The sequence below is a fragment of the Eleginops maclovinus genome, chromosome 3 (genome assembly GCF_036324505.1).
Source record: "Eleginops maclovinus isolate JMC-PN-2008 ecotype Puerto Natales chromosome 3, JC_Emac_rtc_rv5, whole genome shotgun sequence".
Lineage (NCBI taxonomy): Eukaryota > Metazoa > Chordata > Actinopteri > Perciformes > Eleginopidae > Eleginops > Eleginops maclovinus.
The window spans coordinates 16,821,352-16,837,972 of NC_086351.1; the positions used below are offsets into that span (position 1 = coordinate 16,821,352).

At 39.7% G+C, this 16,621-nt stretch overlaps 1 protein-coding gene across 6 annotated transcripts in view; it reads left to right on the forward strand.

Moving 5' to 3' along the window:
- Positions 1 to 16,621, forward strand: part of triob (trio Rho guanine nucleotide exchange factor b) — a 114,295-nt gene that overhangs the window by 74,867 nt on the left and 22,807 nt on the right. For all 6 annotated transcript variants that reach the window (XM_063878752.1, XM_063878755.1, XM_063878754.1 and 3 more), the window contains 12 exons: positions 345 to 460; positions 1,161 to 1,227; positions 1,632 to 1,741; positions 1,902 to 1,971; positions 2,253 to 2,342; positions 2,446 to 2,538; positions 2,654 to 2,765; positions 3,076 to 3,266; positions 3,892 to 3,993; positions 5,209 to 5,348; positions 5,639 to 5,738; positions 8,537 to 8,789. In XM_063878752.1, the coding sequence (XP_063734822.1) occupies positions 345 to 460; positions 1,161 to 1,227; positions 1,632 to 1,741; positions 1,902 to 1,971; positions 2,253 to 2,342; positions 2,446 to 2,538; positions 2,654 to 2,765; positions 3,076 to 3,266; positions 3,892 to 3,993; positions 5,209 to 5,348; positions 5,639 to 5,738; positions 8,537 to 8,789 (1,444 nt within the window). The remainder of the gene's footprint in view (positions 1 to 344; positions 461 to 1,160; positions 1,228 to 1,631; positions 1,742 to 1,901; positions 1,972 to 2,252; positions 2,343 to 2,445; positions 2,539 to 2,653; positions 2,766 to 3,075; positions 3,267 to 3,891; positions 3,994 to 5,208; positions 5,349 to 5,638; positions 5,739 to 8,536; positions 8,790 to 16,621) is intronic.

Genomic DNA, 16,621 nt, shown 5'->3' on the forward strand with positions numbered 1-16,621 from the left:
TACAAAGATACAGCTGTTGATTCTCTCCATGTCTGGAAGAGTTTATGTTAAGAGATACAAATTTGATGGATTTAATCGTACAAACTACTCGTGTATTTTATTTTACTGTATATTTTACAAGAGTAGGCCCTGGTACCAGGTGTTCAGATTCAGATGGTTATTGGAGACTGTTGAATTTTAGCTGCGGTCACTCATGTCTCTCGTGTTTAAACTTCATCTCCCAGCAGTTCAATTTAATGAACTGGTGCTAAGGGAAAGCAAATGCATCCCTCATTGGAGTGTTGACTGGTGAATGGCCACCGTGCCTGTTGTGCACAACATAAAAGCCACTGTGTCCTTTTCAGAGTAAAGGGCTGCAACTGGACATTATCCCAGCCAGTGCCCCAGGGTTAGAGGTCAAGCTGAGGGATGCCGCCCATGAACTCAACGAGGAGAAGCGGAAGTCAGCGCGAAGAAAAGAGTAAGTGCAACAGACCTTTCTCTGGCACATTTTCATCTGATCGCCACCGAGTGTTAAGCATCACAGGTTTTCTATCACATGCTTAGAAAAATACATCAATTTATAGTTCAGGGATTCCCTGAATACATAGAAAAACACATTATTTTTCAGTTTGATTAATATTTTATAGCTATGGCTTTTCATTTCATATTGTTTGATACAATGGAATTAGCAGTTCATGCAAAGGAATCAAATTAGTTCATCAGTGATGATGAAAAACTCAATCAAATGGAGATGGAACATATGTTGCCTCATGAGCATTTATCACAAAATGTAAGTGTTCCTCATTTTGTTTAGAATATCTTTGGTCATTAGTTTCAAATGGTTTTGGGGTTAACTCAAACATCAGGGAGTGAAAATGGTCTGTATATTAAAGTCCATATGTTGACAAGCCATATGTGAGCCCTATTACAGGAGAGATGTATGACACAGAGTTCAGGGAGAGTCCATTAAAGTCTATTTATTATGCATCTGTATATAGCTACAGCACAACCACAGTAGTTTCCACAGGAATGTAGAAATAGTAAAGCTTCAACATTTTAAATGCTTATTCTATTTTCCCCCCCACATACTAGTCTTTACCACAGGTTTAACTTTTGTTTAGTTATCTACAGACCCTGACTTTTGTTCATCAGTGTCTGCTCTGTGCATGTCCTTTCAGATTCATAATGGCTGAGCTGATTCAAACAGAGAAAACTTACGTCAGAGACCTACGGGAGTGTATGGATGTAAGTATTGTAGTGAACACACACAGACATCAGCATCCCCTTTAGAGAATGTTAAATTGTCTTCAATATTCGGTGTATCCAACTTGTAGTAATTTGATTTAGTGATTTAAATCATCTCACGGTGAATTAAAATGAATGTATTTTACTTAGAATACTTAGAGATATGATCTTGAGAACTAATGTCTGACATTTAATAGACTAAGCAAAATCATATTGATGATATTAATGAATGAAATCTCTGTTGCAGTTAATTCCTAAACTTCAAAAACTTCTCAAAATGTAATGTGAAAAATTTGAAATAGTTAATGTGATGCTCCTGCTCCATATTATCAGATGAAAATAATGATTATAATTAATGATAATGATTTAATGAATTGTCATCTGCTGTGTGTGTGTTTGTACAGACGTACCTGTGGGAGATGACCAGCGGAGTGGAGGAGATTCCTCCTGGTATTGTTAACAAGGAACACATCATATTTGGAAACATGCAGGACCTCTACGAGTTCCATCACAAGTCAGTAGAGCAGTCATATGCTTTATTCTGTATTATTTACCATTGACATGTATTATATGACAATGTATTTACAAATTATACATTTACTTTTTACAGGATTAGTAAATGTACCACATCAGTTACTCAGCTTCTGATTGTTCCTTTCCCTGTCTCTTTACAGTATCTTCCTGAAGGAGTTGGAGAAATATGAGCAGCTTCCAGAGGATGTTGGCCATTGTTTTGTCACTTGGGTAAGAGATCCACTACTTGTAACTTGATATTTTATTTTATGTTAATGTACATTTTATTATCCACACTTACAAGGTGTACCATCCTCCTTTGGATTTATATAACCAATGCTTAATACAGTAAAAATATACACTACACTAGAGCAGCTTCCTCCTTCGAATAACAAAAATGTACACTACACTGGACCTACAGTATGAGCTATTAAACAAAACAAGTGGTTGTTTTGCATCCAAGTATTTTGATCACATGTGACTAAAGTACTGGTGTGTTTTTCCCTGCTCAGGCTGATAAGTTCCAGATGTATGTGAACTACTGTAAGAACAAGCCCGACTCCACTCAGCTCATCCTGGAACATGCTGGGCCCTACTTTGATGTAAGTACCAATACCGCTTCATGTATGATAAAATGTAATTTTAGAGTTAGGACAAATATGTTTTTTGTTTCAATGTGTTTAATTTCCCTTTTTTGATTTGCAGGAAATCCAGCAAAGGCATCGCTTGGCTAACTCCATCTCCTCCTACTTGATCAAACCAGTCCAGAGAATCACTAAATACCAGCTACTTCTCAAGGTACTGCATGCTGAAGGAACTAAATCATTTAACAAAATCATGAATATGTTTGTTACTACTTCATTTGAATCTCATTTACTGTGTGTGTGCCTCTGGTTGTTGTCTTCCGTTGTAGGAGTTGCTGACATGCTGTGAGGAGGGTAAAGGGGAGATAAAGGACGGTCTTGAAGTCATGCTCAGTGTCCCCAAGAGAGCCAATGATGCCATGCACCTTTCTATGCTGGATGGTAAGTGCTCACACACAAACACACACACACACACACACACACACATCCATCTGCTATTAATGGAACTCACATTATTTATTCTGAGTGTTCCGAGTGACTGTTGTTTCCTATTAATTGAACTTTTTCTTTGCTTTTGTGAATGTCACCACGTCACTCATATTTCGTACAGATTAATCAGCTGTGAGTCAGCAGTAACTTCATTCACCTTGCTTCCATTTGCCACCCACGGACATTGGGCGTTTGTACATACTGTACATGCATGCACTTACCAGTCATTGCCGTTTTTCTTCCCCTGTCTTCACCTCCTCAGGGTTTGATGGGAACATCGACTCCCAGGGAGAGTTGATACTTCAGGATTCCTTCCAGGTATGGGATCCCAAGACTCTGATCAGGAAGGGTCGAGACCGACACCTCTTCCTCTTTGAGATGTCTCTGGTCTTCAGCAAAGACGTCAAAGACTCCAATGGGCGCAGCAAGTACCTGTATAAGAGCAAGCTCTTTGTAAGTAATCTACTGTGATCTCACTTTATCATTCCTGTGTCCCCTACCAATTTTGACAGAAAAGGAATGAACTAAGATGTTCCTTACTGAGGCAATCTATGGATAATGCTAGGACTCTATGGATGTATCAAACATAATGATAAAACCACAAACTCATCACATGGAGAAAATATACAACAGTTGTAATACCCGTACGGTCCTTTGTTTCCATTGAAGCTTGTGTTGCTAACATGTACTCCTTCACACTTAACATTGTACATTTACGCTATATAATTATTGCCTTTTTGTACATTTGTATATTACATTTTTATTTTTATTCATTTTTATTTTATTTTTTAGTTCTAATTATTTGTATTTGTTTTGCTTCTCTTTGTATTTCGCTGCTGCAACGCAAACATTTCCCAGTTTGGGATAAATAAAGTACTTCTGATTCTGATTATCAGACTCATCATCACGTAGAAAAAACTTCATCCAACTTAAGACTGTATCTAGCTAAGACTTTGTTTGATTTAGGATAAATCTTTGATTTTTTGGGGAGCTGAGTTAGCTGGAAGACTTTAATGATACATAGTTTTTATCTTGGTTACACATTTTTAATTGCTGACATGTTTATTCTACCCCTCAGACATCGGAGCTTGGGGTGACAGAACATGTTGAGGGGGATCCTTGTAAGTTTGCCCTGTGGGTGGGCAGGACCCCGACCTCAGACAACAAGATCGTCCTCAAGGTCTGTTCATTTTAATTGGGAAAATAAGGGGTCATTGCTCAGTGCATAATATGTTTTTATTATATACATTTAATAAGCATATCTTTATCATTTGAAGTATTTCACAACAGTGTCTGTAACAAATGATCAATGAAGGACTAAGATCCAAATAAAAAAGGCTTCATTTCCACTTCTGGAAATGTACTAAGTTCAAAATAGACCGTCAATATGATTCCTCTGCAGGAGTGGTCAAGTTGTTCACACATAGAGAAGGAAAGTCACCCATGTCTGTAGTCCACCTCCACGGAATCCTACAGTGCATAGTCCCCTCCGTTTAGCCAATAAAGTTCACTCCCTGTACGGGGGTGGAGTGTTACTTTCTGCTGCTTATTCACTCATCACGCAGAAACATTAGCATAGCAGTCAAAATCCCAACTCACAAACAACTTGGTAGATCTCACACTGTGAGTCAGAAGCAATGTTTAATGCAGAGTGTTCAGATGTGTTTCTTTTTGAGACTGACAGAGAGAACGACTCAAACGTGTGGATGTATGTGTTACGATGTATGAATGTGTGCTGTACAGTTATCTGTCTAATTACATAACTTCCTATTTAATCTGTGTCTTATACGACACGGTGCCACTGCAGCCTTAGTGCTGCTAGTTGCTAAGGGAAGGAGGAAGATAAGACACAGATGAGCGTAATCATATGCTAAATACAGTGTTGCATCGGCTCAGTGACGTAAATTAAACACAAGGCTGCATCTCTCTGTGGAGCCCTAATTGGAGTTATGGAGACGCTTATCATTCTCGTCATCATTCCATTTCGAATATAGATGTGTGACTCAATCAGGAGGTTGCAAGGATCAAAGCACTCGACTCAGACAGGGCTAGGTAATTGCATAATTAAATCTGATCTGTGTTATGGGTCGACAATTAAGAGTGAGAGACTTTAGGTGATTAGGGTATGCATTTTAAACATACTGATATCACCATAAAACTTTCCCAGGTATAAATTGAATGAAAATGGTTCTTATTTGTGTTTGTGAATCTGCAAGTGGTACATTATGATTTGCTTACATTTCCAAAACATTAATCGGAAATTTGACTGTCTCCTTGTTTCATTTTGTTGACATATCAGTGAAAGGTATTTTTTACATCCCCTTGTAAAATACTGTAAACAACCATAAAAAAGAAATCATGTTATGATGATACCCAATCGTGTGTTGTGTCTCAGGCTTCGAGCATTGAGAACAAGCAGGACTGGATCAAACACATTCGGGAGGTCATCCAGGAGCGAACGGTCCACCTGCGTGGAGCTCTGAAGGAGCCCATCCACATCCCTAAAGCAACCACAGCTAAACATAAGGGCAGACGGTAAGCTAACAGTGCACCACTCTGAAGTTTTTGTTAAATTTAAATGTAATTTATGTTAGCCGTCAAAAAAGTATATTATGGAAAAGCCATTTTGTTTATGCAAAACATAATTTAAGAAAATGCATGAATACCATTTTTAACAATGATACTTGAGTTAACCATTCAATATAATGCAAAGAAATAAAAGTGACACTACAGAGCAAAGCAAATCTCAGAATCCAGGCTTGAATGTATCAATACATTATAAGGGTTATTTAATAATAATGTAATCGCGGTAATATTGCCTGCAGGGATGGAGAGGAGCTTGACAGCCAAGGAGATGCAAGCAGCCAACCGGATACCATCTCAATCGCCTCACGAACATCCCAGAACACCCTGGACAGTGATAAGGTAGGATCACATGCACACACATACACACATGTACATCTTCTCACACTATTATTCTTCCCCAAAATGGACTGGGCAGCACTGTTGTTATTCATATTTTCCCCCCTTAACCTTAACATGCACACAGGCTATTGAGTTCTCTCAGTCAGAATATATCTAATCTCTCATTGGTCCATATCATGCCATCACACATCCAAAGCTGCAACCTTGATACATACATGCAACTCTCCTCGAGTTGTTTCCTGTGATGGTGTCGGATTGTGTTAAGAGGAAGAAGCCATCCATCTGACAGAGTTTGAAGTGTGTGTGTGTGTGTGTGTGTGTGTGTGTGTGTGTATCTGTGTGTGTGTGTGTGTGTGTGTGTATCTGTGTGTGTGTGTGTGCGTGTGCGTGTGTTTGTTTGTGCGCATGCGAGAGAAAGAGAGAATCTCTTTGCTGTGAACATGTAGAGTCGGCTGTGGTAATATCTGGTAATAGCACCACAGAAGGCATGTCCTCCTACGCTCAGTATGAGCAACTATAAAGCCAACACACATCCACATACCAGCACACACAGATAAACACATTTATGCGTTTATGTCATACTTATTATAAACTGTAGCGGTGGACTCTTACATGTTGTCTTAACTTTCACACTTTAATTGGACGTTCCCCAGCTCTGCCTAAATAAATAAAAAGTAAATAGGCTAAGCGTTTCCACTGTCACTTTTAAGGAAACTGTTAGCCTTATACTAGCTCTAGGGTTATTTCATGACACCAGATTGTAAAGGTGAGGAGGTGAGCACTGTGTTTGTGTTCATGTGTTTGATGAGCCACTTGAGTCAAAACTATTAAAAACACTAATTAAATGTTCAGTGTTCTCCGGTTAAGGAGATACTCACAAGCTCTATCATTTAAAACACACATCACACATGCAAGTATACATTTTGCATCTCTATCTCGCTGTTTGAATGCTTCTCTCTATCTCTCTCTATGTGAGGTCTCTCTGTGGGACCTCTCATTCAAGAGACAGTGACAGTGGTGTGTTTGTGCTAGTGTGTGTGTGTGTGTGTGTGTGTGTGTGTGTGTGTGTGTGTGTGTGTGTGTGTGTGTGTGTGTGTGTGTGTGTGTGTGTGTGTGTGTGTGTGTGTGTGTGTGTGTGTGTGTGTGTGTGTGTGTGTGTGTGTGTGTGTGTGTGTGTGTGTGTGTGTGTGTGTGTGTGTGTGTGTGTGTGTGTGTGTGTGTGTGTGTGTGTGTGTGTGTGTGTGTGTGTCTCGGCTTTAGTGAGTGACTTGTGTGTCAGCAGCTTCAGCCTCCCACGCTCCCCTCACAGAGGATGCTCGTCTGTATGCCAGACAGGAGAGCACAGTTTGAAGTCCTCAAAGCCATCGATCTCACACTTTGCTTTAAACCTGGAAATACTCAGGCAATGGTTTGTTTTCTTGACATTTTATAGAGTGTTTTTTCTTTTATCAATGGATATTGGCGAGCTAAATTGTGACAAGACTTGTTTAAAGACACGGATGGATTAACTGCTCCGCTCCGGGGAAGAGACACACAGCAGGGCATCATTTAAGCTTCAATAGTCTGATTATAAGAACCCAGAGGAGGGCTGTTGGCTGTAATGGTGGAAGACAGCAGCTTTTCTTCCAGCCTGGGGAGGCTCTAATGGACCAGGATTGTAATTATCTGGGGCTGTTTTCCCAGGGGAAATATTCAATAAAAAGTGTAATCAATTGTAACATTTTCCAGCTTGTGCTTAGTAGGTAACAGTAGGTAATTAGACTGCTGTAGAGTTTTTATTTTATTTTGGATTTATCTTGCAATGCGGGAGTGGAAAACAATGCAGAGGCTGGAGGACAGGATCTCCCATCCCGTTTCCCAACTCCTCAGCTCTCTGGCTTTGCCACACTATCAAAGGGTATGTTGCAAATGATGTGCTTTGCATTATTTTCACAAAAAAATAGAATTCTGTGGCTTTAACAAAGTGAACATCTTTGACTGTATTAATGTCATCTATCGTGGTTTTAAAGGACACAAGAAACTTACAACACTTTCCTCATCTGCTATTAGTTAATATTTGACAGAATATTGTTAAATGTTACTTTGTCCTTAGAAAATGTACATTAAATGAAAATTCAATACCTAAGTCCATAAATAGGAAACTGAAATTATGAAATCCAAGCACAGGGGACAACTCAAACAGGTTTGGACATTAATGTTAATTTGCATAATATTGTGTTTAAATAAAGCAATTGATTTAACTCTTTCAGAGACAAAAATAAAATCTATAATCTTTTATATTTCATATTCATATAATTATTTTCTTTGCGCACCCTGTGTTGTATTGTGCGTACTGAACAGTGGCAGTTTTCAGTCTTGTGTTCAACAAAAATATCATTTAGCAAGTGACTAATTCCACCTGGTTTCACCTCGGTTTATAAATGCCTTCCAATTCATACTGTAGACACTTAGATGATGCCTGGGTGATTGGAGTCAGATTTTCCGAGCGATGTTTTGTGCTCGAGTGAATCATCAATCATCAGTGCATTCACACTTTGACTTTAGAGTGCTGCTGAAGTACCTGTGCTGTGATCAGAGGATGTAGTGTGGGAATATGAACTTTTTTGTTCTCAGAGTCCATTCATTACTTTCACTGATGTCTTAAGTAATTTCTCTGAATGACAGTGGTGGGGGAAGTATCTGGACTAACTGCATTATTGTTTTGTGCAAACATGTGAATGGCAGAAGGATCAGTTACCAGTATCTGTTAACGGATAATCATCAATAGGTTTTCAAAGAAATCTTCACTTCTATTTCAGCTTTCTGGTGGCTGTGAGTTGACGATGGTGATCCATGACTTTCTGGCCAGCAATGGAGGTGGCAGCGGGGAGCTGACAGTGCGGCGAGGCCAGACTGTGGAGGTTCTGGAGCGTCTCCACGACAAGCCGGACTGGGTCCTGGTGCGAACCACAGACCGCTCTCCGGCCCAGGAGGGGATAGTACCCTGCGCCATGCTCTGCATCGCTCACTCCAGGTCCTCCATGGAGATGGAGGGGCTCTTCAACCACAAAGGTAGATGCCATTGTTTTCATACCAACACCGGCATTATTGTCATATTAGGAACATTTACACACATCAGAATATTAACACAAGCTAATTTGAAGTATTCCTTGTTTGGTGGACTGCAGAATCTTTGCATCCTACACAACAGCTGCTTGTCACAATCATGCATCTTGTTTGCAAACACCTCATTGGTGACCTGCAGCTCCTTCTCACAAAACTGCTGGAGATGCACGTACATGTATTTTTGGGTGTTGCTATGCAACTGTGAAAAGCACAGCTCTCTTTTAATTATCTTCAAAATAATTTCCACCTTAGAACAACCAGCAATGTTGATATCCACATATCTTGTTACTGTCAGAAAAACGTATGACGCAGCAGCATTCCCCCTCACCATTATGGTTAAAGGGTTATAGCCTTTTAGTTCTTAGTATACAATAATTGTTTTATTTATTATAATGGTTTTCCCTTGCAATGCCATCTTGATTATGATGGCAATGTCTTGTAACTCTGTCCCATACTTGTATACCCTTATAATAGTCAACATATTATTCCTGCAAACTACGTGAGCATGTATTTAGTTCATGTCCTCAGCCAAAGGCCCAGTAGCTGCCTCAGGTGGCCGATCGGTATTCTACTGGTAAGGCTTCCTTTATCCAGTAGATGTGTCTCATGTCAGACCTGCTGCTATCCAGTTCCGTATTCTTGTGCTATGTTGTTGGATTGGCCTCTCTGATGTTTTCTGGTTTCTTCTTTATTTGAACTAGTCCATATTCCACCCTGGTTTGTTGTAAAGACATCTGCTGTCTTACTGTTTCTCAATAAGCCTAAACAGTCACAGCTGCAGCCTTTCCATGATATTTTATTTAATGTCCTCTATTGGGCCATTTAAGGCATTGAAGTAGATAAATAGACAATGGGTAGACTACATTTTATACAGTACACAATACTGCCAAAAAAGAATAAATATAGCTAACAGAAGGGAGTGAGAGGACAGGAGTCTATAAAAAGGCATGGCCCTCATTTGACTTTCGTTGGAGAGATGAGCTGCTGTCATCATGTTTACCGAAAGTTTCTGCGTGTGCCTTTCCCTTTTCAATCTACAAGAGTGGGTGAGACCTGTACCGCTTTCTATGGTAATATAGCATACTGATATTTTTGTAGCAGCTTCTTTGTAGACAGTAGGAAAATTAATGTATTTCAAATTATATTTTGCTTGGATTGTACATACCCAAACTCACACCTTTCGAATTACCTTAATAACAACTACAGCACAATAAGGGTTGAATTTTCCAGTCACTCATTATACACTTTCTACTGCAGCTTCCCTGCCTTTCATCTCGGATTTCCTTACACGGGGCTCCTGTTTTATCTGGCTGTCTTTGCTCCCTTGGTTGGGCCTAACAAGCCCTCACTGTTTGAATCTGTGCGTTTGTGTGGCCAGCAGGGATGATGAAAAGCTTCTCACTGCATGGGGTTGCTGTGGTTAAAAAAAAGGCTGTTGAAAACAGGGTGACAAAACTGTCTTTGCTTCTTTGTCAGCCTTTTGTGTTTACAGACTAACCATGTAGTCCACTTTGTCCAAAGTTGTGGTGACGGTTTAGGGGATTATTGTTGGCCAGTGTTTGTTTAGAGTAGAATTGAATGGTTCACATACAGTAGGGTTAATCTATAAAGTGTGAGGTTGGCAGCTGGTTGTCTGCTCTTCTTATTATAGTATGCGTGAAAAAAAAGCAGTAGGTCACATCTATAGTGTTCAGCGCATATTTTTTAACGTTAATTCAAGTCCAGTGTTCTGCTAGTAGCTGAAACCTGTACAAACCTACACATTCCTGGTTAATCAGGTTTAGAGCACTTTAATTTACACACTGGCCCAATTTCCATCTGATTACTGTAATTCCCCCATTTGCCGAAGCATGCAGTTTGACATTTAGTGCTTCTTGAAATGAAATAAATACAAAGGTACACACTTAATGACAGTGTTATTGTTAAAGGACTCAGGAGCAGCGAGTAAGTGCAGGCCAGTGCATGAACAAGTGTGTGCGTGTTCTTACAGGATATAGTGTGTTTAAAGCACAGGGGAACACACACACACACACACACACACACACACACACACACACACACACACACACACACACACACACAGTCACACAGGGAGATCTTTGTGCATCTAGCCTGCATAGCTACTCTGGACTGCACAGTGTGTCATAAAGTAAAGATGTAGGAATATTGTGTAGAAAAATACTGTAAATAGTTGTAATTCAGACCTCTGTGGAGATTCAAAATCAAAGAAAAAAAAACATATTTGTAACAAAGCACTGAATATGAAACAAATGAACATTTTGTTCCTCACTTCTCTTTTTCATAACCTAGTCTATATTTATTCCAAGCATACTGCAAAACTTGCAAGTATCTTAATGCCTGTAATATATGCACCCGCCCACACAAACTGAGTGGGTGCTTCTACAAAGAGTATTACGGTAGATGTGCTGCATGCTAACAGACATCCCCTCCGAACAGAGAGGCACAGTGGAGGCTTGCCCAATATCCTCACAGCAGCCCACTCACAAGAGAGGAAGGGAAGGAGATATAAAGAGAGAGGGGGAAAACATCCTACTCTCTAATGCTGCATTTTACTTTTTATTTTTCCTCACACTGGACATCACACTTTCTCTTTGGAAATTCAGCTACGCAGTTCCCATATAATTTTTTTATTTATGTTAAACTGTATCTCATAAGCAAAACAGTTTTGGGAAAGGAGTTGAAAGTCGGTTTTCATACCTGTGGATATGCTATGAGGGAAGATTTCACATCAGAATTCCGGAGGGGTGGGATTTGACTGACATGGCCCGTGGAATTGAGTCTTTAGTGTCTCTAAACCCTCTTTGCTCCATGGATTCAGCACAGAGAGGACACTCTGACAGCTGCAAGTTCTGGCTGCTGGACCTGGGTAGGTGCCTCCATCAGTAATGGCATAATGTGTAGTAAACAAGTCCTTTACTTGTGTTGTTGCTTGTATCAGAGTACAGTTCGTTCAGATATTTCAGAAAACACAATATTGGTTTCCTGTTCTGTGGCAGGGTTTGCTATGTAGATTGTGAAATGTCTACATCATGCTGCATTTGATTATTTTATGGATATAAAATTGCACTTGCTGCTCCTGTATTGCAAAAGAAACCATGAAATCTATCATGTAAATCTACCAGTTTGGTGTTATTGTTTGTTCATCATGTTGTTGTCACACCACGGTTCGATTTTGGTGATTTTCAAATGGGTTATAATGCAGAGGGCATTCACTAATCGTAGTGTGGATTACGCCGGGGCATTATGGCAGCAAAAGTAATTTGGTGAATGCACCGTTATGTGATGAGATATTAAATCTGCTGAAATCAGATTGATAAGATTATATCATTGTTCCTATCTGTGCGCCAGGTCAGGCGGGTGCTATGCAGATGGGCAGGGGGTTTTTGTAGACCCCAGGGAGAAAAGACATTAATGAGGTCAAATAGAATAGAAAAGGAAAATAAGGAGCTTCAAACATTCCCAGGCTGTTTTCTGTCTAAGGTTTCACAGTTGTCTGTTGCGTACAATATATGACAAAGCCCTAAAAAAACAAAAACATATGGTGCCATATTAGTAGCAGGTGGTCTTTAAACTCTCCATCCCAACTCCACGCCCTCCATAACTATGGGTGATGGTGCTAAGCCCTCCCCAGCATTGTCCACATTTTCTACACATCATCTAGCCAAACCCCCTGGAGCTTCCCCAAACGCTGCACCTCCAGCCCTTTAAAGCTCATCTCCAGCCAAACCTGACTGATGTTTGTGTGTCTGAGTGTTTGTATCCCTTCTACGGCTACCAACGATGCTCCCCTGGTGACACCTCTGGAATCCCAGGCATGCTTCTGTGGAGCTGCGCAGACTTTTGGGACCATTCCAGTTGTACAACAGCCCCTCCCCTCCTATTCTGAGACACAGACACACACACAAAGTCGTAAATCTAGCAAGTAACTTTTGCAGTGGTGTGACTGAGCAGTGACTGAATTATTGCACTCCGTAGCTTGCAGATAGATTAGCAAACATCTGAAGCTGCAGTGGAGAGCATCTGGTGGATTCTTGGTGGGTCTTTTCACAGGACTCTCACACGCCTACAGAGCTAAGTTATTCACATCTTTCAAGGGGTGTCAGCATATCGCCAAGATAATATCGTATATGGATCTTTACATCTTTAACTTCAGTGTCTTAATGACCAGCAACAATAAAACCCTGATTAAATGAGTAGGACAAACACTTACCTAGTGCCCGTCCTGTAAGCAAACTTTGTGTCCCCCATTTGTGTTTCCCTTGAGTCCGAGCCTGACCAGCTGTTCCTGAGGAGACACTCTGCAGGGCAAAGGTCAAATGTCATGCCCTTTTGTGTATCTGACTGTGTCAGAAGGGTTATTTTCTACTGAGGAGGAATGTGTCAAGGACGCTGACCCCATGTTTCACCCATTTACACCCCTGTTAGCACAACCTCTTTGGAATGATCAGAGCTAAAGATAGCCCCAGATGCTTATCAAACTGTCAAGGTGTAATCATTTTTATTCTTGACACATAGGACAGGAGGTGGAATATTTTACTTAGTTATGGGACAACATTAGCCATGGTTCAATAACTATCAAAGCTGCATTTCATATTCATGCCAAGTTATTTAGATTTCCTTAAAAATACACCATTGATAATTTAAATTATCATTTTAATTCCCTTACAACCACAGACGCGATGATTTCAGTTTTACCTTTGTAGATGTGTATACGAGTAACATTTTAAGACATTCAAAGTTATTGTTTCACACCAGAAACTGAATATGTGTGAATTGAAGGTGTCAGTAAAACTTGCCCAACAGCCTTTGGTCTAATAGTTAAGAAGTACTTGCTAACGGTTTAGTTACACGTGAGGTTGTGACCCCAGGGTTTCTCCAGCAAGCGCTCTATTTGCTCTACGTGAGAAGTCCTGACTCTTGTGTCTGGCTCCCAGGTTTAAAAACACACATTTTCACCTAGGTGTTACATTTTGAATTATCCGCAAAAGTAGGTGTTTGCTTTTAGTTGTCAGTGTTGCTCGCCATTTAAAATTAAATAGCAGAAAGTGGTTTACAATAGAAATAACTGTTTTGTGAGGCTTAAGGGGTCACCTACCGTTGTTTATCCAAAGTATTCAGGTCTTTAAAATCATAATAATACAAACGCCTTGTCAGCACCTGTATTTTTTACCTAGGAATTATGGAACAAATGTGCTGTTGGTATCTATCTACTGAAGGAAGAATCTATAAAACTCGTAAAATAAGGTTTTAAAAATCCTTGGAGACCAACAATAGTGAACTTTTGGTCTTAAATAGGCACCATGGTTGTATCCATGACTAAAACATTCCAGGGCAGCCTCATAACAAACTATTGTGATTCTACATATATATATACATATGTGAAATACTTTGAATGTATTCCACATATGTATATATTTCACATCCTCAAATCTTTATTGTTGTTATTGTAAATATTCTTCTCTCTTTTTGCACTATTTTATTTATCTTATTTGCACCATGTATGTTGAGTTGTTGGAGGAGCATGGGATATAAGATTTTCATTGCCAACATATACGTTGTATATGTTGTGCATATGACCAATAAAACCTTGAAACCTTGAACCTCTGGATTTTATTTGTTACTGCAGGGGAAAAGTTGTTGAACCCCACAGTTTCCCTAAATTCTATACTTCCCAAAGAGGTTGCATGTAAATATGTGCTAACAACAGGGATTATCTTCCATCAAATTGCGTCAAATCATCATTTAGTATGCCCTTTGGGTGGGATTTGTAAAATCAATATTTACTTCCCTGGGAGATAAAACAGTATCTGTCCGTCTCGTTTTATGGTATGAACAACGTAATAAAAGGATATGTTCTCATCTACCCATCCTTGATCTATTCACGTTATTGTTCGCCTGACTCATTGCTAAGAATATCTTGCACAAGACAACCTTTACTCTGCAGAATCCATGAAAGTTCATTACTGTTATCACTCAGGTTATACTGAAGATATCTCCAAATGACTTGTTCTTTGTCCAAGTGAGATTCTGAGAACAGTCGTGGATAAAGATGGCTTTCTGAGTCCTAATAGTGTGGTAGATTCTTGTTATTCTGCGTACTGTGCTTTCTTCTCCCTTTGCATGCGATGTGAGAACACATGCTTCGTATCAGCAAAGCGCAGTAAAAATAAGTCTCCCAGAGGCTGAATGATTGACTCGCACTCTCACATGCAGATGCATTCATTCAAGCGGTGTTAAAAAGTGTCCAATCAGGGGAGCCCATGTTTCCACACCTGCCATTCATAAGAGCCATTCAGCTTGTGTGTATGGTTTAATCATGAGCAGCTGCATTTTTGTTTTTACCACTCTTAATGGCTGAATAATGGAGAAGCTGAAGCCTGAAATATGTAACTCCGGCTGCATTGTCCTAATAAAATATATGTTAGTTGTATCTCATTGTATCATTCTTTTAGTTTCAGATTTAAATCTCAACAAATGATGTGGTGTGATGGAGGACAGTATCGCCTTGACTCCACTCGTGTCCACATAGGAATGCAATTCTTTTTGAAGTCATGCCATTTTGAGAATTCATGTACTAATCTGCACAATCAGAACATCATCCCCTGAGAGGGATAAAAAAAACATCAGTTTAGGAGTGTTATTTTTTCTTGCCTTTTATTGTAGAGACAGCTGCAGACAGGAAAGGGGTAGAGAAGGATAGATGACATGCAACAAAGGGGCCATATTTTGTTTAGTACATGGGGTGCACACATTACCAGGTGTCCCAGTCCCAGTTTGTTTTTGATATACAGTATGATATGCCATACTCCTCCTCTCATTGGGAAAACCTTGCTAAATCAAAGTTGTTCTTCTACTTTTTATCTTCCCTCCTTTATATTGGCCTCAGAGAAAGGTCTTCTCTTAAATCTTGCCGTTACCTTTCTTTCATCTTTGAGGTCATAAAGGAGGTCTTCTCCAGGGAATGCTCTGTGGTGTCAGAGTTGGGGTCATGTTTCATATCGTTGCGACAGCACGCATAGAAACCCAACCTCAACTTAATGATCGTAAGACTCCTAGGTCAAATTTGCTCTTTGATCCAGGCCCGAGATTTAGTTTTTCGATTCAGTGGCATGCAGCAGCATTTTTGATCCTGAGGAAAACTCAGGGTAATGGAGGTGATCAAGATAAATACGGGAAGTATAACCGGAGTGAATGAGCAGACAGGTGGATGTATCTTTAAAGTATTCAGACAAAGCCTCAAGCGTCCCATTTATCCTCTTATTTTTTCATCGCTCCATCACTAGGCAAAAAGCTCTCCTCCCACAGAGTCCCTAAGGCTCAGCCGTCAGTGTGAGGAGGAGGCCAGCCCGCACACTGCACAAACAAACAACAACACACAGGCTTTTATCATAAGCTGTGTCTTCTCTTAATGTTCGCCAACATGCAAACTTGCATATACACAAATACATATTAGGTTTAGTGTTTGTTACACAATTTCTAGATTTATGTATAAACTAAGCTTCAATTTGCCAATTCTTTTTTTTTTTTTTTTACATAAATTAAGGAATGCTAGTCACTGGAGAGGTTATATGGAAATATAGGCCTGTTTTAACTGCATACAAGCTTTTGTGATATAACAATACTTTTTACTTTAATGAAAACCTGTCAATCAATGCAAGGCTAATAGCAAGTTCCAATTTTACATTTGGATTATTTGGTGGGATAATCCTTTTGAAATCATTGAGTGCAAATAAAAATGGAATATATACAGGTACTAA